This window comes from Zingiber officinale, chromosome 11A, assembly GCF_018446385.1.
Source record: "Zingiber officinale cultivar Zhangliang chromosome 11A, Zo_v1.1, whole genome shotgun sequence".
Classification (NCBI taxonomy): domain Eukaryota; kingdom Viridiplantae; phylum Streptophyta; class Magnoliopsida; order Zingiberales; family Zingiberaceae; genus Zingiber; species Zingiber officinale.
Window position 1 is genome coordinate 17,234,410 of NC_056006.1, and position 24,281 is coordinate 17,258,690.

The 24,281-nt window shown below is 37.8% G+C and overlaps 2 protein-coding genes across 3 annotated transcripts; one reads left to right on the plus strand and one right to left on the minus strand.

The window, feature by feature from the left end:
• Positions 1 to 95: 95 nt before the first annotated feature.
• Positions 96 to 2,845, minus strand: LOC122031265 (rac-like GTP-binding protein 5). Its single transcript, XM_042590400.1, has 6 exons — positions 2,784 to 2,845; positions 1,336 to 1,406; positions 1,104 to 1,213; positions 939 to 1,002; positions 208 to 272; positions 96 to 116 (listed from the first exon to the last, which is right to left on the minus strand). Exons 1-6 carry the CDS (start codon positions 2,843 to 2,845, stop codon positions 96 to 98), a joined length of 393 nt encoding a protein of 130 aa, XP_042446334.1.
• A 7,959-nt stretch (positions 2,846 to 10,804) lies between these two features.
• LOC122032290 (transcription factor ABORTED MICROSPORES-like) lies at positions 10,805 to 12,585 on the plus strand. Of its 2 annotated transcripts, none has more exons than XM_042591570.1 (4): positions 10,805 to 11,600; positions 11,672 to 11,968; positions 12,037 to 12,213; positions 12,298 to 12,585. In XM_042591570.1, the coding sequence occupies exons 1-4, from the start codon at positions 11,076 to 11,078 to the stop codon at positions 12,511 to 12,513; spliced, it is 1,215 nt and encodes a 404-aa protein (XP_042447504.1). In that variant the 5' UTR covers positions 10,805 to 11,075; the 3' UTR covers positions 12,514 to 12,585. The 2 variants fall into 2 exon arrangements, with proteins under 2 accessions (XP_042447504.1, XP_042447505.1); XM_042591571.1 differs by having other exon boundaries at positions 12,310 to 12,585.
• Positions 12,586 to 24,281: the final 11,696 nt, after the last annotated feature.

Below are 24,281 nucleotides of genomic sequence, written 5' to 3' on the forward strand. Positions count from 1 at the left end.
TCTTGTAAGAATTTGTTGATGCATCAATCTTCGCTTCGTTATAACCCCTTAAACATCACAATATGTGCATAGCATAAGAATCTTTCGAAGATTGATTACTTCCTTAGTTCCTCCCCCTAAACATTATTGTATTGACCTAAGCGATGTTCAATGATGCAGAGGAACTTGATACACATCAAATTACAGAACAATCTAAAGCAGATTTACCTGAGCACTACTTATGGGACCATCACCCGGATGATCTATGAAAAATTGCTTATCGTCCCGAATATCTGTAAAACACACCAGAATGTCACATGAAATCTACATTCAGTAGGACTCACACCAAATTCAAATTTTTAAACATGAAAAAGTACTCAACAAGTTGAAACCAACAATCAAAGTCATGGAAGCTTGAAACTAAATGTGTCAAAGGGCATCCATTCAGATCAAACAAGCTTAAATCTTGAATTCAGTTAAGCAGCTTATGTCCGGGGTAAATTATCATTCATAACTCTATACTAATTATTGACTCCACTTTGGTGCACAACTTAAATGGAGCAGGTACTCCTGTTCTGCAATCAATCTACATGAATTCCATAAAATCCACCATCTTCCCAATTGTGCAATGGAAATTGGATCGTCCAATGGAAGAAACCAAGTCATTCTCAAGAGAGCTTTTTCTTCTCTAAGCATCCTGTTAAATCAGGGCTATAGTTATACTATTGTTTTTCCTCTATATGATTGCACAAACCCAACTTCATCTCCTATCCATTGACTGTGTGTTGATGCAATAGACGACAACAGTTGTCAAGGTTTTCCTTGACTTATAACTGCTACCACCAGAACGACATTTGAAACCAACTCAAACTTTTCCATACCTCTCTAGTGAATTTGACCAAACAAAAATGCAAATAGAAAGTGTAAACAAACTCGAGTATCATGGTAATTGAGGTTACCTAGCTTTGTTCCAACAAGAATTATGGGCACACCAGGTGCATAATGCCTAAGCTCGGGAATCCACTGGAAATCATAATCAAAACAAGGAATCAGAAATTCAGTAGAGTTGTAAAAATCAGAGTTTGAAATAAAAATGTAATAAACGAAGGCATCTTGTATACCACCTTCTTGGCAACATTTTCATAGCTAGCTTTACTGATGAGAGAAAATGCAAGCAAGAACACATCCGCACCACGGTAGCTCAAAGGTCTCAACCTGTTGTAATCCTCCTGGCCTGTCCCAATATAATCAAAGCAAGATATATCATGTTAGCTAGAACTATATAAAGAAGGTAGAGAATAAAAGAAGGAAATAAATAAATATAAGCAAGAAAAAGAGAGGAAAAGAACAATTTACCTGCACTATCCCGTAAACCTAGATTAACTGTGCTTCCATCAACCACCACGTTGACCCTGAAATTTTCAAAACTGTGGGAACATAATCCTGTCTAGAACTAAGGTGACGTTTGATTCTCTCCTAGAAATTGGAATGAGAATAAGTATTATAATATTATGGAATGGGAATGGATATGAACTTGGATATCATTCTTAAAAATAATGTTTGGTTAGTTGAATATTTTCAATCGGAATAAACTTAAATTTCCTTTTTTACCCTTAGAGGAAAATAAAAGAAAAAATTAGATGGAAGTGAAAGTTGAATGTGAAAGAAACATATGATGAGAGAGAAAATATGATGAGAGAAAAAGTGTGAAGAGGAAAAAATTAAGAGAGAGAAAGTGTGATGAGAGAAAATGAAGAGAGAGAGCGTGATATGAGAGATTGAGAAGAGAAAAAGTATGATGAAAGAGAAAGAGTGATGAGAAAAATGAAGAGAAAGAAACTGTGATGAGAAAAAAAATGAGAGATTAGGAGAGAAAGTATAATGAGAAAATGTGATGAGAGAGAGTATGATGGGAAAAATGAAGAGAGAGAAAGTATGATAAGAGAAAAGGAGGAGAGAATGTGTGATGGAAGAGAATGAAGAGAGAGAAAGTGTGATGAGAGAAAATATGGAGAGAGAGTATGGTAAGAGGGATTGAGGAGAGAGAAAGTATAATGAGAGATAAAGTATGATGAAAAAATGAGGAGAGAATGAAGAGAGAGAATATAATGAGAGAGAGTGTGTGAGGACAGAGAATACAGAGAGAAAATGATAGAGAATGTGTGAGAATGAGAGAGAGTGTGATGAAAGAGAGAGAAAGTATGATGAGATAAAATACGGAGAAAGAGTATGGTAAGAGAAATTGAGGAGAGAGAAAGTATGATGAGAGAGAAAGTATGATGAAGAAATGAGGAGAGAATGAAGAGAGAGAAAATAATGAGAGAGAGTGTGTGTGATGAGAGAGAATATATAAAGAGAAAATGGTAGAGAATGTATGTTGAGAGAGACTGAGGAGAGAGAAAGTATGTTGAGAGAGAAAATGTGATGATAGAATGAGGAGAGAGAAAGTATGATGAGAGAGAACAAGGAGAGAGAGTGAAATGAAAGAAAAATTGAGCAAATATACTAAGGATATTTTCGTCCAAAACTTAATTCTTATTTCCATTTCATCAAAACCCAAGGGAGGAGGTGAGTTTCATTCATACCCAAATTTTTGGGTTTCATTTCAAAATCTTGATTCCATTTCCAGCAACCAAACACAAGGTTTGAGAATGAATCCATTCCCTCATTCCCAAACCTTTAAACCAAATGTCACCTAAGTAAATCTTTAACCACATTTTTTCCAGAACAAAATATCAACCAACACCTTGCCTAGGGATGATTTTTCCTGTATCTACCGAAACCCAATTCAACAAATTTTTTACTCAACGCCACGGGGAATGTTATTTGCATATTCAGATCCTTGATTTGGAATAGTTATTGCCATGCGATCAGGTTGAAAAGTCTAGAGTTCTAAAAAGATAATTTTTACAGAGAAGCCTGGATCAGAAATCGAAATTTCTAAAGCAATAAATCCAACAATCCTAGAACAGCGGAGTACTTTAAGAACAAGGTAGACCAGTTTCAAATACATCTAGATCATTATGAAAACTACAAAGTAAATATATGAATTTAAAAACAAAAACAATGAATTAAAAATAAACTTAGCTAAAACATGTCATTAGAACTTTTTGAGAAAGTTCAAATGGAAAACTCTAGATTAAAATAGAAAATAGAAATATTAAAAAGGAATGATGCATGCTCAAATTTTTTATTAATTTCAAATCTTAGAAATAATAGAGGACTAAATTTATATTTTAGATTTTACAAGGATCAAATTAGAAAAGTGATATGAAAATATATTCTAAAAAATTATCCTATTAATTCAATAGGTAGAAACTTATATTAAGTTTCTAAATCATGCTTAGTATGATTAAAGTTAATTTCTATGCATATTTTAAATTTAATTTTCTTTAATTATATTGTGATAGGGAATTAGGTTTTCTATTAGGATAAAACTTTTTGAGATTTTTTTGGTAATTATTTGATTTTTTAATTAAAAATATAATTAAAAAATTTTTTGAGATTTTTTGGATAAGGAACATTATTTTTTGAATATAAAAAAATTAGAAAGTTTTTTTTCAATGAAAAATATATTTTTGAATATTTAAATTTGGAAATAACCATTTATGTTCAAAAAAAATTATTATGGTTAAAATAATAATATTATATTCATAAAATTATTTGAAATGTTTTAAATACTTATGTTTGTCATTAATGAAAAATTTTTAAAATTAAAAAATTATTTTTTCCAAAACTAAGGTTTAATTGATAAAAATTATTTCTTTCAAAAATTAATTTTAGTAAAATGAAATATTCCTAGAAATTATGTTGAAACCCCAAAAATATTTTCCAATATTTTTTTAACCTATTTTTCATATATTCTATTTTTTTTAATGTGATTAAAGGGGAGAGAAAGATTAATTTAAGGAGAAAGTACTCAATATAAAACTTTAATAAAATTTTATATTCTTTATTTGTACTTATTGCAAATTTGTTACTTGTAATAAATTACAAATTTATGTTCCTAAATTATTTTATTAATTATTTATCCTAACTTAATTTAGGTTAATGTACATTAAAAAGAGGAAGATGGTAAATACGCCGAGTTAGTTTTGATGTGGTCAAACAGGCTAAGTTAGGTCATGTGATTTTGATGCCTTGTGTCTGAGTATGCAAAGACTTAGGACCATAAGAAATGGAGCGGAAGACGTAGCAAGAAGGATGACATAGGAAGCGAGTCAAGGAGCTCGATGCATCCCGAGGGACAAGGTGTTGTGAAAAAATATACTGGCAAACAAGAAGGAAGCGCGCAACACATTTGAGGGACAAGAAGTCGGGAAGGAATTCTGCTCGAGGAGAAGACTGGAGTTAGATTCGGGTGAGCTCAGTTCCAGACGACCAGAGCACCAAGCAAGTGGGATCGAAGAAGATCAACTTAAAGGTTGATCTTGAAGACCCAAGGTGCCTCACTTGTATGAAGGCGCCTTGAAGCAAAGGATCAAAGGTGCCTTAGGAGTGTCTGAGACACCTCGGACAAAAAGGTGCGAAGGCGCCTCAAGCAAAGGCTCGGAGGCACATCTAATGACATTAAAGGTGCCTCTAACCAATTAGAATCATTAGATGATGGTTGAAACATGGATAAAACTTTGTCCACATTGGAGGTACCCTGGATGGATTTGGAGGCGCCTCCATGTAACATTAACATTTCCCAAGAGGTTATAAAAAGCCTCATGGAGTTAAAAATTATTAATCAATCATTGTATTCAATTTGTAATTAATTCTGAGCTTTAAAAGTGTGTAAAAGGCTTTTTTGCCTTCAACGAAAGATATCTATAATGAGCTTTCAGCTGCCTTGGATTAGTAACCTATCCGGTTACAAACCAAATAAAATTTTTAAGCCTCTTTATTTTATATTATTTATTTTAATTGTTTAATTAATTTGATTATCCTTGCTAAGCAAAAGCAAGAGATTTGGTTAATTTTCTTTTCAGGGCTCTAGCCTGGCCTACCTATTAGAATTTGAGGGATGTCCTAAGGCAATCACCTTATGATTTTTTTCCTATTTATTTGATATATTATATGTTTGATTATCTTAAACTCATTTACTAAATGTCCGTAATATAATTCATATCATGAGAGAATTTGTGATTGGATCGCAACTAGTGATTATCTCTACATGCACAATTATGAATATATTAAAATTTTCCTAGTCGTCGAATTGATGCATTCAGACATCATCAATTTTGTAAGACTAGTACGGGTTATACTCCTTAGCTCAGCCAAGCAACTGTTTTCTCACTAGCTGGAGACATTGAGATGTCGAGAGTTAAATGTGGATGTTGATTATGGTAACTAGTTCATTGGAGTGACTCATTGTAAAACTTCATATGGTTCTCTACATATATATAGATATGTCTGTGAAGTTTTTACTGCAACATGAGTGCAAGTTTTCTTCGACTTGAGGTATACAAGTCATCTTGGTCATGGAGACTTGTACTTTGACATTTTAAGCAAGCATCTCACTGAGGTGTGGATCCGAGATGATAGGGTATTATAAGTTGAAGTGTCCGAAGGTGTTTGGATAGCCCACAGAGGATTCACCACTCCTTGCGAGGAGACGTATACCCTATGACCACTCATTAAGATTATTACTTAAAGTCTTTGGCCAAAGCATCATATGTTAAGAGTGCGAGGCTCTTGTACACATGTATAAGTAATTTGAATGCGCAGAACGAGGAAGTATTACTTGGACTAGGTGTGACATAGTCAGCTTAGTGGGGACAAGACACATAGACTATGTTTTGAACTAAGTGGGTATAAGACGAGTGAAAGGAACAAGACACAACTCACTGTAACTGCCGAAGGTTTAGAATTAATTCTAAGATCAACTATGATTCTTTGACTAATTAGGGATCATGATGTACTACTAGGTGTCACTCATAATCGTTCTATAATTAAGTAGTTAATTATGGGCGACCAAGATAAATCGGGAACCTATTGGGTCACATGCACTAACGAGTCTCTAAAAGACGTAAAACAAGTTAAAGAATAAGATTCTTAGATCAAGAGATAAATATTTAGTTGGATCATACATAAAATAAATATGGAAATATTTATCCCAATGGAAGCACGAATGTGCCACATCTCTTATGGAAGAGTTAGACCATATTTGGTTTAATCATGAATTAGTTATGAACTAACTTGGTTTAGTTGTGAACCAAACCAAGAGATTAATGGGTTAATTTTTGGTTAAGAGATAATGGGTTGGATTTGAACTTTCTAATTTAACTCATTAATGAGGACTATATATTGATATGGTTGAGAGAAAATTATACACATGAGATCATTGATTAGCTTGTAAGGTTTTTGGAAAACCATAACTCAATTTCTCTTCTCCTCTCCCTCTCCCCTCTCTCTTTGCCGCTGCCAACAATGGGAAGCTTTTCCCCTTGTTGTCGTGACCACCACAAGGGAGAAAACTCTCCCTTATGTGCTTCTCTTCCTCTTGTTGGAACCCCAAGGTTGTCTTAATGTGATTAAACAAGTTAAGTTAGGTCCTGTTTGGTTTAACCCTTGTGTCTAAGTGTGCAGGAGCTTAGGAGCATAAGAAGTCGAGTGGAAGACGCGGCTAGCGAGAAACACGGCACGAGAGAGAGACGACGGGCTTGGTGCGTCCTAGGGATGAGGTGCCGCGGAAGAATATACCAGTGGACGAGAAGAACATACGCGACGTTTGAGAGACGAGAAGCCGGTGAGGAAGGCTGCTAGAGGAGAAGGGTGGAAATTAGGTTCCGGTGAGCCCTATTCCGGATGACCAAGATTACCCAAGCGAGTGGAACCGGAGTGGAAGACTCGGACCGAGGCGAGCAGAGGGTCCAGACTAAAAAAGTCAACTATGTTGACATTTGTGGGTCCTGGCACCCGGAACTCAACTTTTATCAGAATCAACGTGTACGTTGATCGATGCATCGGGGATAAAATTTTATCCCACTCCAGGTGTCCGGAACTCTTCTAGGCGCTCGGAACAGTGCTACAAATATAGCTCTGATTTCAGTAGTTCAAACAACAACTTGTAATTCATTTCTTTCTGTTCTACTTTTATTTGTGAGCTGTTGACATTGTAAGAGACTACTCCGCCTGAACGAAATCATCATAAAATGCGCTTCATTTTCCTTAGATTAGTAATTTTTTGATTGCAAACCAAGTCTCCTTGTGTTTCTGTCTTTGTAATTAGTCTCTTAGCTTTTTATTACAAGTGTTCTTTATTAAGCTATAAGTCAAGAAAGGGTTGAGTTTATTTTTGCAAGGCAATTCACCCCTCCCCTCTTGCTGGCCACCAAGGGACTAACACCTCTTCCTCTTGATCCCTCTTCTTCGATCGTGGCTAGTAACTTCCGAAGGAGAGGTTTGTACTTAAGGAGTTGTTTTGAGGAGCTCGGCGTGAATATAAATAGAGACGAGGTTTGACAACGTCGCTACGGTTGATGTCCTTCTCGTTATAGGTCATCCATAAGTTACACCTAGCATAAATTTACTTTCCGTAAAAATTTAATTATGCGATCATGTTTGGCATGTTGTGTCCTTATATGTGTGTGGTGCGTGTGATGTAATAATTTAGGAATATTATTGTTTTATTTTTCCCTGCGCATGTTTACGAAATGTGCTTTAGCACACATCGTATCGGGCATATCCCAACACTACCTACAATAGTCATGATTTATCCTATCAGACTAGTGCCTTGGTGACTGCAGGTGATCTTCTTCCAACATTTCAGTTATCGGATATGTTCGGATTTGTGCCAATATATTTGGAAAAATCAAAATCTCATATGCATAAAAGAGATGAAAGGAGAAAATAACAATTTGAAAAGCAATAATGGAATAAAAACATTTCGATTAGCAAAAAAAAAGATAAAAAAATAGTTATCATGAGTGGAAATGATAAGATGCCCCTTTGTGATCGAGTTAGATTACTGGGGAAACACTTATCAATTTCTCTCAATACTAAGTATACCTTTAAAACTTTATGTTGGAGAGAAGGGACGGACCTTGCATATGGCAGGTAAATGCCTAACATTGAAAACCTTAGAAATACAATGGAATGACGGCTTGACTTAAGGGAGAATTTGAAAACCTTAGAAGAAAACTATGCATTGTGCACTTAAACTCTCTTGTTAGGCTTTGTGAAATTAATTGAATGTCTTTGCTTAATGATAATACTACTCGATGGGATTAGATGAACATATTGAGGTTGAAAGATGATTATTCACATGTATTCTTGATATTGATATTTGCTTAAGTACAAGCAAAGAATTGGTCTGGGGGATTTTGATGGGTGTATTTCATATATGATTTTTTATTATAGTTTAACACATATCTTATCCCATTTCATGTGCATATATCTCATGTTATCATCTATTCTTGTTTCATTTTGATACTTTTATAGTTTAGAGAGCTAACCTTGTTTATTTTCATTGATAGAGCACGAAGAGGAGCAAAAACATAGTTTAAAGCGGATGTGGTCACGACCATGGCTAATTTGGAGTGGTCGTGCCTCACTTTCATGAAGTTTCAGAGCTTGCCACATGCGGACTATGCTAGTCGGCATGGCTGTGATGCATTCCATGAACATTCTAGAGGTCGCCATGGGCGGGTAGTGCTAGCCTCCACGGGTGGGCCATGTCGTTGCCCAAGATCAGCTGCAACGCTTGACACAGGCAGGTTGTGCCAATCGGCTCGGTCATGTCAGGCACTTGTAAATCATCTATAAAAGGTCAACTTTCAATCTAAAAAGAGGATCATGATTTGAGAGCTTCCCAAGGGCCCCAAGAAGACTCCGGAGAGTAGATACAAGGGATTTCATTGCCTTGAAGACTATAATTCGGATCGGAGAGCACCCGAAGATGATCCTACGCATCAAGACTAAGTTTTTCTCTTCTTTTTCTGAATTGGTCTTGATTGTAACTTGTTGAATGATGATCTTTGGTTATAACTCCGAATTTATGAAATAGACTCATGATTCTAGGGATTGAGATTAGCCTTTAATATGTGAACACTTTTTGATTAAATCTATTGAGTTTGATGTTTCTTAATCAAGGATATGAGTATTTGTGGTCCAGAGGTATTGTATCATATGCTCTTGATGCAAAAAGTATAAGATCCATATTCATGAGGTGTAAGGATGAACCGAAAGGAGAACTCAATCTTCCAACTAGTAGAAAACTAAGATGTGGAAAGTTGCCTATGAAAGTAGGTTAGTATGCCACGATGAGCAATAGACTATCATAAATTTTATTGGATCAGTTCCAATTTGTCGCCATGTAGTAAGAGACAATAACTCGGGGGTTGTGAGGTCACATGATATGGATCTTCTTAAGAAAGCAATCTCTTAGCTCTATCGCTCTGAAAGTAAATGACGAATTGGAATGGATACATCAGCGTAGTCCTAAAAGTTCACATTGGATATCACATGATAGTCTATCTACATAAACAACCATTGAGAATAAAAAACCAAACATAAGTTAGGTGTTTATCATCATTGTGGTAAAATCAAACCCTTAGAATCGCTTTTCCCCTCGAATCTCTTAGATGACTCTCCTTTCTCTTCTCTCTTCTAACTACTTTATCTTTTCTCACCATATTATCTGATTTTTATCCCTAGAACTGTTATTCGTTGTACAACTCAAACCCCACGATTAGTCTAGACAATTGCATTTGTTTATTGAACTAATACTTAGCGACCAATCAATGTGAATTTGATATTATTACTTGATGGCACAACCATATACTTGTAGTTTGATCATATCAATAAACCTTCCAAATTCTATAAATTTAATTAGTTAATCCAGTTTAACCCATCTTTTACTCAGCTCTAAATGCTTGGCTGCCCCCTTCCATCCCATCCTATCCCTTATAGCCTCTTTATCCTCTCTTCTTTTCACCACCTCTCTTTACTCTCCAATGGTAAAAGATGAAGTTGTCATCTTAGCGGCTCCTCCAGGATAACCTCACACATTCTAGAAAGGGATGAATCAGGAGAGTTTATTATTTAATCTTAGTCGAACAGCCTTCCTAGACAATGGATATATATATACGAGATAATTCAAAACAATATTTACACATGTCAAGATTCAAACCATACCTCTCTAATAGCAAACCCTGCCCGAATACCAACTTAATTACACCTGTGAGTACACCTCTCTCTCTTATCGAACCATACATATAACAACGACAATAGACTTTATCATAATAAAAAAAATCCAAAATTCTAAACGGTAGCCACAGATATGGTGCAATAATAAATATTAAGAAGAACAATAAATGGACTCAATAGATAAATTATGAAAAAAAAAATCTTGAATTCAAGACACCTAGATTACTAAAAAAACATAATAGTAATAAATTCTTTAACTATGAAATGAATAGCTGATGCACTCAACCGTTTCTTGTAATCAATCACACGGTTTTTATCTGTACAAATCCAGCCCTTCGAATTCATAAACGTACCTACCGAAGTTCAAAGTTCTTGGTTGATCAGGTCAGTCCTCTATGAACCAAACTGACCTAAACTCCCATTCAGTACAAGAACACCACATGCTCTGGGTTTCACTCACTTTCTCCATAATTCTTCGGAAGAAAAGAAAAATACGTAGAATAATATCGAAATATATTCAGTTATCAATAGCTATCAGATGATTCTCCGGAGGCTTTTCACTTGCCTTTCTGTTACTACTCTCTCTGCTTACATTCCAAGTACAGTCAAAACCATATCCTCCTCCTCTTCCCCTGAACGATTCCTTTCCTGCTTCAATTATTACACACTCTCTCTCTCACTTTCTGCAGGCTTTTCAAATTTATTGCATCGTCTCTTCTCGGTCCTTCCTGTTTTCCATTTACTTTCTTCTTAATTTAATAATTTTTTCCTCTGTTTTTCTGCCCTTGATTTAAGGTATTTTTTTGTGGTTTGGATTGCCTGCGCTGGATTAGCTGTTCGATCGAAGCACGTAAAGTGTGCCTTAACTCTTTGTTTCCGTTGCTTTCACGAGATTTTGATGATTCTTAGTCGGCTGGATTTATAGTTTCTTGTTTGGGGAAGAGAGATCGATCCGGCTGGTCATGGACATGGACATGGCCATGGCCATGGCTGACGACGGTACTGGAGACTACTCGAACGCTGGTGTTGCCGCTGAAGAGGGTCATCCATGGATTTCTCCGATGGCGGCCGGAGCGCGGAACTTGGCCTGGGACCTCCTCGTCGACAACCAGCCTCCGCTCTACTCCCAAAATTTCGACTTTTTCAGGAAGGAAGATCATCACGAAGGCTTCATCCCTGCCGGCGTCAATCCTCCTGGGAGTGTTCTGCTGCAGGAGTCCTTGGTGAACAGTTTGCACCGGGGGAGCCTCGGCGGTGAGTCGTCGGTGAGTCGGGAGATGGCGACGCAGTGCAAGGAGTGCTCTGTGAAGGCGGAAGGCGAGGGTCGAGTCGAGTCCGGGTCCGAGTTGGGCAGCGACGATGAGGAGGAGCAGGGGACGCGGCGCCACGGTAAGCACTCGAAGAACCTCCACGCCGAGCGCCGGCGGAGGAAGAAGCTCAACGACCGGCTCTACGCTCTGCGCGCGCTGGTCCCGAAGATCTCCAAGGTCGATTAATCCTGCTTTTTTTGTGATCAAAATCACATTTTTTTTAGAGGAAAAATCGTGTTTTTATTCAGATGGATAAGGCGTCGATTCTGGGAGACGCCATCGAGTACGTGATGGAGTTGAAGCGGCAAGTGAAGAATCTGGAGGACGAGCTCGAAGAAACAAATCATGACGGAGAAGGCCACGGTAAGCAGATCACCGGAGAAATCCCAGCAAATCTAAATGCGTGGATGAGCCAGGCAGCGGATCGCGACGACTCCACGAACAACTCGAGGATGGTCACCGGAGACGCCGACAAACCGTCCGCCGCCGCCATCAAAAGAAATCACGAAAGCATGAGCAACGGCGACAAGGACCAGCAGATGGAGGTACGTAATCGATGAAATTTTACAAAAACTGAAACGAATCCATCAAATCGATCGGTTGTTTCGAGCAGCCACAGGTGGAGGTGAGGCGACTGGAGGCGAACGAGTTCTTCCTTCAGGTGCTGTGCGAGCACAAGCAAGGCGGCTTCGCGAGGTTAATGGAGGCGGTGAGCTCGCTGGGAATGGAAGTCAGCAATGCATCCGTTACCACATTTGGCAGCTTGATCTTGAGCGTCTTCAGAGCCGAGGTTTTTCATTTCGTGCTCAAAATTGAATCTTTCAAAGATTTTTAGCCGAAAAATTGGTTTTTTTTTTGATTTTTTTTTTATAAGAATCATTTGCAGAGGAGAGATGATGAGGAAGTGGTGCAAGCAGAGGAGCTGAGGGATTTGCTGCTGGAGGTGACTCGAGGTCCGCCCCGGCTGTGGCCGGAATCCATGGAGAACGGCGGCGGCGGTGGAGAGCAGAAGTGCCGCCGGCGCCTCCGCGACCACCCAATCGACTTCGACCACCAACAGTTTCAGTTCCTCCACCATCAACAACCTTAATTAGCTCATCGCCTTCCTGTTCTTTACCTTGTTCTTCGTTTTGGATTAAAGAATGAATAACGAGTAGTTGATTAAAATTGCAGCATGAAACCTTACATTTTCTCTAATTTTCTTATTTATTTAATCCTCATACATTTTGTGCGGGTGTTAAACTTATATGGATTATTAAATATGTATTGATATTTTTAAAATTTATATTACCAATAATTTAAGTAGTTTTGAATATTCAAATGTGCTATTAATTATAAATTAATTTAAATTATCTCCTTAGCCGCAAGTCAATTGTAATAGAGTTTTCCAATAGTTTTTATTTTTTTAAAAAATAATTATGAGTAATTAAAGATATTTATGGTGGTTTTATTTTAGTTCTCCATTGTTAAAATCATGTTCTGCTATTGACACTACTTGGATGTGTATATAAATTAAAATATGACAATTTATAATATGTTATAAAAAACTAAAATGTAATTATGACAATTATTATCAAGAAATAGCAATTCATAAATTATATTTTAATAAAACAAATGGGAAAGAAATAATATTCGGCTTTGTAAATGAGTTAAATCAACAGCGATAATAAAGTGGCGTCCCTTTCAATTCCAATAATCAAAGGTATCTTTTTTCCATTTTTTTAATGAAAAATAGCCCACTTCATCAGTCTTATAAAATTACATAATTGCCCTTAGTGTATTGTTCGGCCAATTTTGTTTTTTCGGTGAACTGATTTCAAATTTAAATGTTGAACCTTGTTCAACAATATTCAGATTATAGTAGTTATTTTTCATAACGATTATAATATATACTTAACATATTTAAAAATATTTATATTATAATAATTATAATTTTATAAATATTACAATACAGATTTAAATTGGTTGAATTTAACTATTGTACTCTCAATTTGAGCTGGTATAATTATTTGAATTTTTTTATTTTTAAGCTTATTTAATTGATGAGCTTAGTATTACAAACTTGCTTATTTTATTTATAATTTTTAATAAAAACTTTATTAGTAAATATGATTTACAAACTTTATTCCGGTAAATAATGTTGATGAATTTTTGACAATCTCTATCCATGAACAAATGAGTCTAAACAAGTTTTTACAAAATTAAATATCAAATTGGATTCATTAAAATAGTTGAGTCGATTAAACTTGTATCTATAAAAAAAAATGGAGTAGTTAAAAGTGTTATGATAGTTTAATGAAAAAAAATTATAAATTCAGTTGGTTTTATTGATTAATTTTGGGATGATCATTTTTGTCTCATAAAATTTTTTCATTAGTCATCAGGATAAATCGGGACAATCCAAAAATCTAGCATCTTTTCGTTACACGTTTCATTTGAAGAAAAAATTTCTACAAATGCGTTATAGTTAAAAATCGGGACTGTGAATATCTTCCAAGAAATTCCGCAGTCATTTAGCTTCTTCAGTTGCTTTATCTAATGCTATAAACTCGGATTCCATAGTTGATCGAGCAATGCATGTCTGCTTTGTGAATTTCCAAGATACCGCTCCTCTACCGATTGTGAATACATACCCACTAGTGAATTTGAAATTTTTTGTATCTGATATCCAATTAACATCATAATATCCCTCTAAGACAGCAGAATACTTTCCATAATGTAATCCATAGTTAGTAGTATATTTTAAATATCTAAGAACTCGCATCAATGTTTTCCAATGGATGTCGTTTGGATTACTCGTAAAATGACTCAGCTTGTTGATCGTACAGGCAATATCCGGACGTGTGCAGTTTGTGAGATACATCAAGCTACCTATTATCCGAGAATATTCCAATTGCGATATGGGCTCATCATGACTTTTCGCTAAGTGTTAACTTAGATCCATAGGTGTTTTCACTGTAGAGAGATCGTTCGCATTGAACCTTTTCAATACTGACTCTACATAATGGGATTGTGTCAAAACTATCCTATCGGATGTCCTGAGAATTTTAATTCCCAATATAACATCTGATAGACCCATGTCTTTCATATCGAAATTCTTGATCAACATTTTTTTTGTACTCATGATTACCTCATGATTACTGCCCATTATATGCATGTCGTCTACGTATAAATAGATCATTACATGACCTTCATGTGTGTTTTTGACATAAATGCATTTGTCACATTCATTTATTTTAAATTCGTTTGACAATATTATTTTGTCAAATTTTTCGTGCCATTGTTTAGGCGCCTGTTTAAGTCCGTATAACGACTTAACAAGTCAACACATCTTTTCCTCTTTTCCTGGAGCTACGAACCCCTCGGGTTACTCCATACAGATTTCTTCTTCCAACTCACCATTTAAGAATGCAGTCTTAACATCCATTTGGTGTATTTCAAGGTCATACAGTGTTGTGATGGCTATCAACACTCGTATGGATGTAATCCTTGTCATCGGTGAGTAGGTATCAAAGTAGTCAAGACATTCCTTTTGCTTATACCCTTTGGCTACAAGTCTAGCCTTATACTTGTCAATTGATCCATTAACTTTATACTTGCATTTTAGTATCCACTTACAACCTAATGGTTTGGTACCAGAAGGAAGGTCTACTAGTTCCCAAGTATGGTTATTCATGATGGACTCGATTTCACTATTGACAGCTTCTTTCCACATTGGGGCGTTAGGACTAGAGAGAGCTTCACTTAATGTTCTTGGGTCCATTTTCGACATAAAAGTCACGAAGTCTGGCCCGAACGATTTCTCAACTCTAGCTCGTTTGCTCCAACGTAGCTCTTCGCTTTGATTGTCAATAGTCTTTTTACGACAACTAAGTTCAGAAATATCATTTTCGTTAGAACTTCCATTGTTATCACTTTGAACTTTCCCTTCTTATTTGAGAATATATTTTCAAAGAATATCACATTCCGAGATTCTATGGTTGTTCCTGATAGATCAGATGCGAGCAATAGGGGGGGTGAATATCGCGCTCTTTTTAAAACTTTTCTTTTCGTATTTCAAAACAATTTGAGTAAGCAGCAGAAAATATAAAGGGACAAGTTTGTTTACTTCATTCGGAGCCTAGCTCGACTCCTACTCGAAGGCCTGCGGTCCTTGACTGCACCGATAGGCAATCACTATAACCCTTCTTTCCGAAACCTTCGGAAAGAAGCAGATCGTACAGATACAAGAAGTATAAGATAGTAACAACCCTACTATCTTATTTAACTTTAAGTGCAATACAAAGAACTATATCGACAATAGTATGCGTAGGCTGTAGCTTAGTCGGTACTTCCGGACGGAGCGACTTGCTGAGCTGATGAAGATGTGTAGCACAATCCGTACGCGAAGAAGAGCTTTTTAGATTATTAGAAGTGTTATCTGGCCGCAGACTTTGAGCCTCCTTTTATAGGTGTACTGGACATTCGGTCGACCGATCCCACTGTTCGGTCGACTGAACCTGCTCCCTTCCTTCCCGGTTGGAGTCTGATACTGGCTCGATCTTTTACATTTATTGATCATAAAGGGTTCGATCGACCGATCATGCTTTTCGATCGACCGAACAGGCTCCTTCCCTGTTCGCCGAGATTTGTCGTGATCTGCATTTACTGTGTCATTAATATTGATTGGTTCGGTTGACCGATCCATGGGTTCGGTCGACCGATCGACTCAATTTCCTTTTGTTCATGATTGTTGCTGTGTGTGCTGAGTCATAAGGGTTCGGTCGACCGACCCTTTGGTTCAGTCGACCAATCAAGCTTTGACCGGACTGTACTCAGTTTTGGTATGAACTGATACCTGCTTTGAGTTTGTAGGTGCAGCGGAGGCCCGCAAGAGGGGGGTGAATTGCTGAAAATAAAAATAAAATGACAATTTACCAAAGGGCGCACGTGGAAATCTAAATTTACCAAAAGGCGTACACTACTTTGGTATTTACCAAAGAGCACACTTTTTTAAATGAATTTCCTATTTTACCCTCCTGATAATTTGACTTTTTCTACTGTTTTTCTTTTCTTCACTATATTTCTCTCTATTCTCTGTCGGCAGAAGATAGGAATAACATTAGTATTTTTTTAATCACATTTTAATACATTTGAAGAAGCCAAAATAAATAATGGACACCATATTTGTACTCCTTACAATTTTAGAAATCCACAGGAACTTAAATGGGTGCAATCGGAGATTTCTAGATCGATCAGTGGGTTTCGGTCAAAACCCACTGATTGACCTAGAGAGCTCTGATTGCACTCATTTCAGTTTCTATGGATTTCTAAAATTGCAAGGAGTTCAAATATGGTGTACATTATTTATTTTGGCTTTTCATAGATGTTAACAAGCAAAATCAAAGAATCGGCATAAAAGCCCACGTTGGGCCTGATATGGAATCATATCAAGCCCAACGTGGGCATGATATCATTCCATATCAGGTCCAACATGGGTCTGATTTGAGTCCATATCAGGCCCAATGTGAGGTTTTTTGCCGATTCTTTAATTTTGCTTGTTAACATCTATAAAAAGCCAAAATAAATAATGTACACCATATTTGAACTCCTTGCAATTTTAGAAATTCATAAAAACTGAAATGGGTACAATCGGAGCTCTCTAGGTCCATCAGTGGGTTTTGACCAAAACTCACTGATCGACTTAGAAAGCTCCGATTGCACCCATTTCAGTTTCTATTAATTTTTAAAATTGCAAGAAGTTAAAATATGATGTCCATTATTATTTTTGGCACTCCTAATGGTGGACCAGAGGTTTTGAAAACCCTAAATCTCTCTTTATTTCTTATTTTTTTTATTTTTTGTTGTTACTAGGCCTGATATCTCCCATATCAGGCCCACATTGGGCCTGATATGAAGAGATATCAGGCCCAACGTGAGCATGATATCTCTTCAAATCAGGCCTAAACAAAAAAAAAGAATAAAAAAAGAAAGAGAGATTTAGGGTTTTTTCAAAACCTCTGGTCCACCACTAGGAATGCCAAAAATAATAATGGACACCATATTTGGACTCTTTGCAATTTTAGAAATCCACAGGAACTGAAATGAGTGCAATTGGAATTTTGTAGGTCGATCAGTGGGTTTCGGTCAAAACCCACTGATGGACCTAGAAAGCTCCGATTGTACTCATTTCAGTTTCTATGGATTTCTAAAATTGCAAGGAGTTCAAATATGGTGTACATTATTTATTTTAGATTTTAATAGATGTTAACAAGCAAAATCAAAGAATCGGCATAAAAGCTCACGTTGGGCCTGATATGGAATCTTATCAGGCCCAACGTGGGTTTGATATCATTCCATATCAGGCTCACGTTGGGTCTGATTTGAGTCCATATCAGGCCCAATGTGAAATTTTTTATCGATTCTTTAATTTTGCTTGTTAACATATATAAAAAGCTAAAATAAATAATGGACACCATATTTGAACTCCTTGCAATTTTAGAAATCCATAGAAACTGAAATGGGTGTAATCGGAGCTCTCTAGGTCCATCAGTGGGTTTTGACCGAAACCCACTGATCGACCTAGAAAGCTCTGATTGCACCCATTTCAGTTTCTATGAATTTCTAAAATTGCAAAGAGTTAAAATATGGTGTCCATTATTATTTTTGGCACTCCTAGTGGTGTACCAAAGGTTTTGAAAACCCTAAATCTCCCTTTATTTTTTTTATTTTTTTATTTTTTGTTGTTACTAGGCCTGATATCTCCCATATCAGTCCCACATCATATCAGGCCCACATTGGGCCTGATATGAAGAGATATCAGGCCCAACGTGGGCATGATATCTCTTCATATCAGGCCTAAACAAAAAAAAAGGAAAAAAAAAGAAAGAGAGATTTAGGGTTTTTCAAAACCTCTGGTCCACCACTAGGAATGCCAAAAATAATAATGGACACCATATTTGGACTCCTTGCAATTTTAGAAATCCACAGGAACTGAAATGAGTGCAATCGGAGCTTTCTAGGTCGATGAGTGGGTTTTGGTCAAAACCCACTGATGGACCGAGAGCTCCGATTGCACCAATTTCAGTTTCTATGGATTTCTAAAATTGCAAGGAGTTCAAATATGGTGTCCATTATTTATTTTGGCTTTTTATAGATGTTAACAAGAAAAATTAAAGAATCGGCAAAAAAATCCACATTAGGCCTAATATGGACTCAAATCAGGCCCTAACGTGGGCCTGATATGGAATGATATCAGGCCCACGTTGGACATAATATGGAATGATATCAGACCCACATTGGGCCTGATATGATTCCATATCAGGCCCAACGTGAGCTTTTTTGCCGATTCTTTGATTTTGCTTGTTAACATCTATAAAAAGCCAAAATAAATAATGTACATCATATTTGAACTCCTTGCAATTTTAGAAATCCATAGAAACTGAAATGAGTGCAATCGGAACTCTCTAGGTCCATCAGTGGGTTTTGACCGAAACTCATTGATCGACCTAGAAAGCTCTGATTGCACCCATTTCAGTTCCTGTGGATTTCTAAAATGGCAAGGAGTCCAAATATAGTGTCCATTATTTATTTTGGCTTCTTCAAATGTATTAAAATGTGATTAAAAAAATGACTAATGTTATTCCTATCTTCTGCCGACATAGAAGAGAGAGAAGAGTGAGAAATATAGTGAAGAAAAGAAAAACAATAGAAAAAGTCAAATTATCAAGAGGGTAAAATAGGAAATGCATTTAAAAAAGTGCGCTCTTTGGTAAATACCAAAGTAGTGTACGCCTTTTGGTAAATTTAGATTTCCACGTGCGCCCTTTGGTAAATTGTCGAAAATAAAACTACCCTTCTCGGATTTCAACTCAGAAATAAAATCAGCAGTAAAAATAACTATCAACTATATAAAATTAAAGACAGAAATAAAATGGGAGACCGAGGTTTAACCTGGTTACAACCAAGGAGGTTGTTAATCCAGGACAATCAAAGATCGCACTAGCAGAGTCTCCTCACTGTAGGCGGAGAAGCCTTTTTACACACTTAATGAACTCACAAGTTGCTAGGAATTGAAAGCTTGAATCAATGAATGAATTCCTAGGTCCAAGGGTCCTTTTATAGCCCCAGGAAAGTCTATCCCGAAGCTCCAAGGCGCCTCCAACAATTGTCCAAGGCGCCTCCAAGCAAGTGTTCGAATAGAACTCTATCCGAAGCCAAACGGTCGATTTGACCAGGCTCAAGGTGCCTTAAACAAACCTTGAAGGCGCCTTCAAGTTGAAGGCGCCTTCAAGCATGATGAAGGCGCCTTGAGCTGCCTTTTCAGCTCCTTTGCTTCTTTGCTTCGTCTTCCGACGTCTTCCGTTGTTCCGGTCTTTTGGGTGATTCCGGCCAACCGAAATAGGGCTCACCCGAACCCAATTTCCGGCCTTCCTCGAGCAGGCTTCCGTCCGGCTTCTCGTCCCTCGAACGCCGTGCACGTTCTTCTCTCTCCACCGGAGTACTCTTCCGCAGCTCTCTCGTCCTTCGGACACACCGAGCCCGTCGGCTCCCTTCCCGTGCCGTCCTTCTCGCTAGCTGCGTCTTCCGCTCGACTTCCTGTGATCCTAAGCTCCTGCACACTCAGACACAGGGATCAAACAAAACACAGGACCTAACCAACTTGGTTGATCACATCAAAACACCTACGGGGTCCAACAATCCCCCCCTTTTTGATGTGCATCAACCCAAGTTCAAGTTAGGGTAAATAGACATAAATAGTAATTTTAAAGGAAATTACTAAACTAACATATTTAAGCATAGATTTGTAATAAATAAAAAATATTAAAATTGTAATTTTCGTACTTCCTCTAAACTTGTATCTTTCTCTCCCCCTTTGATCACAGCAAAAATGGGGTACTAATAAGAGCAAATTAAATTAAAAAAAAAAATTCTAAGTAAAAATGAATTTTTAGAATTTTACAAAAAAAAATTCTTAGTTTAAACTGAGTTTTCAAAAAAAAATCCTAAGCGAACTGTTTGACTGTTTCCAAAAAAACAATTCTAAGTCAAATGAAGTTATTTAGGATTTTAAAAAAAATTTCTAACTACAATAAAAAAATTTTCAGTTAGAATTTTCAAGAAATAAAAAATGTTTGATAAACTTTCAAAGCATTATTTAATTCTAATTTTTAATGCTTTTTCAAAAAGTTAATTAAACATTTTATTTCAATATTTCAGCTTCCAGGTCGTGGCGAGGCACTAGGCCTTCTTGATTATTGGAGCAACAATCACTTCCATAAAGAATTTCAATGTTTAATTTTCTCTCTTAAAGCTTTAAAAAAATAATAATAATTTAGCATAGATTTTGGAACCCAATAGAGGTTCCTTCCTACATGATTATTCAAAAATTTAGGGGGTACATAGTTTCTTGGTACTTTTCTAAGTTGACCCTGATGGTTTCTAATATACCAATTTAATTTACCATAAATTCTAATTTTTGAATTTGGAAACTTCTTTAAGCATGCATCATTTTTCAATTTTTCAATATCATTTTTTAATTTTGTATTTTCTAATTTTAAATTTTCATTTTCTTTTTCAAATTTATCTAACTCTTTAGAAAGTGCTTTTATAAATTTAAAGAACTGAGTCGGGGTTAGATTGCGTACCTTACTTACCTGACTCGGTGATGCTCCCCCTTCACTGCAGCTTTCCTCTTCTGACGTTCTCCCCCTTTGTCGATGCTCATCTCTGAGCTGGACGTTTCTTCTAGCTGATGGTTGTCCATCAGTGTTAGTTCCGAGAATTCTTCGACTTCCAATTCGGAGGATGACGAATCATCCCACGTGGCCTTTAGATTGTGTTTGGTTCGAGCTGACTTCTTGCTCCTTTCCTTATTCTTCTATTTGCTCTTCAATTTTGGGCAGTCCTCCTTGATGTGCCCTTCTTCGTTGCAGTTGTAGCAACGGGTTGTCTTTCTCTTTTGACAATGTTTACTTGACTGCGATCTAAATTTGTTAGATTTAAATAACATATTAAAACGTCTTACCATTAATGCAGCTTCGTTTTCATCGATTGTCGCTTCGGAGTCAGGATCGTCCTTTTCGGCTCGTAGGGCAATGTTGAGGTTCGACTTCTCTACTAGATTTTTTGTAAGTCGAGATTCGTGAAGTTCGAAGGTTGAAAACAATTGTTCCAATGTACTTACCTCGAGATCCTTAGAGATGTAGTAAGCATCTACTAAGGAGGCCCACTCGGGAGTTCTCGGGAAGGAGTTGAGCGTGTATCGAATTGAGTCCCGGTTCGTTACTTCTTCTCCAAGGTTGGTGAGTTGAGTGATCAACTCTTTGATCCTCGCTTGGAGTTGCGCTACCTTCTCGCGTTGGTTCATCCGGAGGTTCGTCAACTGGGTCTGGCGGATGTCGTGTCGCGCCAGCTTTGCTTCGGAGGTACCTTCGTGAAGCTCCAGGAATTTCTCCCAGAGATCTTTCGCGGAGTCATAGCTTCCGATTTGACTTACCTCTTGTGGTGGCAGCACACTGAGCAGGTGGAACTCTGCCTTTCCGTTGGCGACGAAATCGGCTTGCTCCTTCTTGCTCCATGTGTTTTCTTCTTTGTCTTTCGACGCTGCAAAACCATATTTCATTGTAATAAGAATATCAAAATTCATTTTAAAAAATACCTCCATTTTGCGCTTCCATGTGGCGAAGTCTCTGTCGAACTTCGGGGGATGGATGTTCGCTCCGGCCATCGTCTTGATCTTCATGCTTCAGTCAACGACTAGTCCTTCTGAGGCGGTCAGACTCTGATACCAATTGTAGGTGCAGCGGAGGCTGGCAAGAGGGGGTGAATTGCTGAAAACAAAAATAAAACTACCCTCCTCGGATTTCAACTCAGAAATAAAATCAGCAGTAAAAATAACTAGCAACTATATAAAATTAAAGACAGAAATAAAACGGGAGACCGAGGTTTAACCTGGTTACAACCAAGGAGGTTGTTAATCCAGGACAATCAAAGATCGCACTAGCAGAGTCTCCTTCACTGTAGGCGGAGAAGCCTTTTTACACACTTAATGAACTCATAAGTTGCTAGGAATTGAAAGCTTGAATCAATGAATGAATTCCTAGGTCCAGGGGTCCTTTTATAGCCCCTGGAAAGTCTATCCCGAAGCTCCAAGGCGCCTCCAACAATGGTCCAAGGCGCCTCTAAGCAAGTGTTCGGATAGAACTCTATCCGAAGCCAAACGGTCGATTTGACCAGGCTCAAGGCGCCTTAAACAAGCCTTGAAGGCGCCTTCAAGCATGATGAAGGCGCCTTGAGCTGCCTTTTCAACTCCTTTGCTTCTTTGCTTCGTCTTCCGACGTCTTCCGTAGTTCCGGTCTTTTGGGTGATTCCGGCCAACCGAAATAGGGCTCACCCGAACCCAATTTCCGGCCTTCGTTGAGTAGGCTTCCATCCGACTTCTCGTCCCTCAAACGCCGCGCACGTTCTTCTCGCTCCACCGGAGTACTCTTCCGCAGCTCTCTCGTCCTTCGGACGCACCGAGCCCGTCGGCTCCCTTTCCGTGCCGTCCTTCTCGCTAGCTGCGTCTTCCGCTCGACTTCCTATGCTCCCAAGCTCCTGCACACTCAGACACAGGGATCAAACAAAACGCAGGATCTAACCAACTTGATTGATCACATCAAAACACCTACGGGGTCCAACAAAGTTGACCTGGTTTGGTCGACCGATCCTCCTATTCGGTCGACCGATCGGGTCGAACCTGTAAAACAATGTTAGATAATAATCCTGTAAAACAAAGATTAGCACAGTAATATAAAATGCATGAGTAATAATACAAGACAGTAGAACTATCTTGATCTCAACTTGGAAACCTACTCGATTTCTTCAGTTGGATCAACGACCTTAGGTTGTTCCCTTCAGGAACTCGACCTCACTGTCACTCCTCCAGTTGCTTACCTCAACTTACCTGCCAAACATGGTCCTTCAGACCTGTTTGGACTTTTGTCTGCTCAGTGTCTGATCGTCTGATCCACTAAGACTTTTCCTGCAATATTATATTAGCCAACAATAATAATAATACAGAAAACAATGGTAAACCTAAACCTAGATTTACTGAGATCCGCTGGTCCGGTCGACCGGAAATCATCCGATCAACCTTGCTTGGAGTTCACTCCTCCAAGACTTCTCGTTACCTAAGGTTACCACCCCTTAGGATTTTCTCCATCTGACTTCACTCACCAGAACCTAAGGTTACCACCCCTTAGGATTTTCTCCACTTGGCTTCACTCACCAAGACTCAGTATTCGGCTACCCAGGGATTAAGTCCTCCAGACCTATCCACCCGACTTCCACGATATACTGAGATTTCTCTTACCTAGCCTATAACTAGGACTCAGTATTCGGCTACCCAGGGATCAAGTCCTCCAGACCTATCCACCTGGCTTCCACGATCTACTGAGATTTCTCCCCTTGCCTAGTCTACAACTAGGACTTCCCTTGATCAAGCTCCATACTTAAGCATACTTAAACATATTTGTTTGACATTAAAACCTTGGAGGTCCATTGCACCAACAGTTCCCACATGAATATCAGGAATGTCTGACTTGTGAACTATGAATCGATATGCACTACTATTTTGGGCATATCCGATAAATATCGCATCGAACGTTTTAGGTCCGATCTTTACTTGCTTTGGCTTAGGTACTTCGACCTTTGCTAAGCACCCCCATACCTTTAGGTATTTGTACGATGGCTCGCGACCTTTCCATAGTTCATATGATGTTTTATCATTTTTCTTGTGAGGGATTTTGTTGAGAATGTGGTTTACTGATAGTATAGCTTCCCCCCACAAGTTCTGGGGTAAGCCTGAATTTATCAACAAGACATTCATCATTTCTT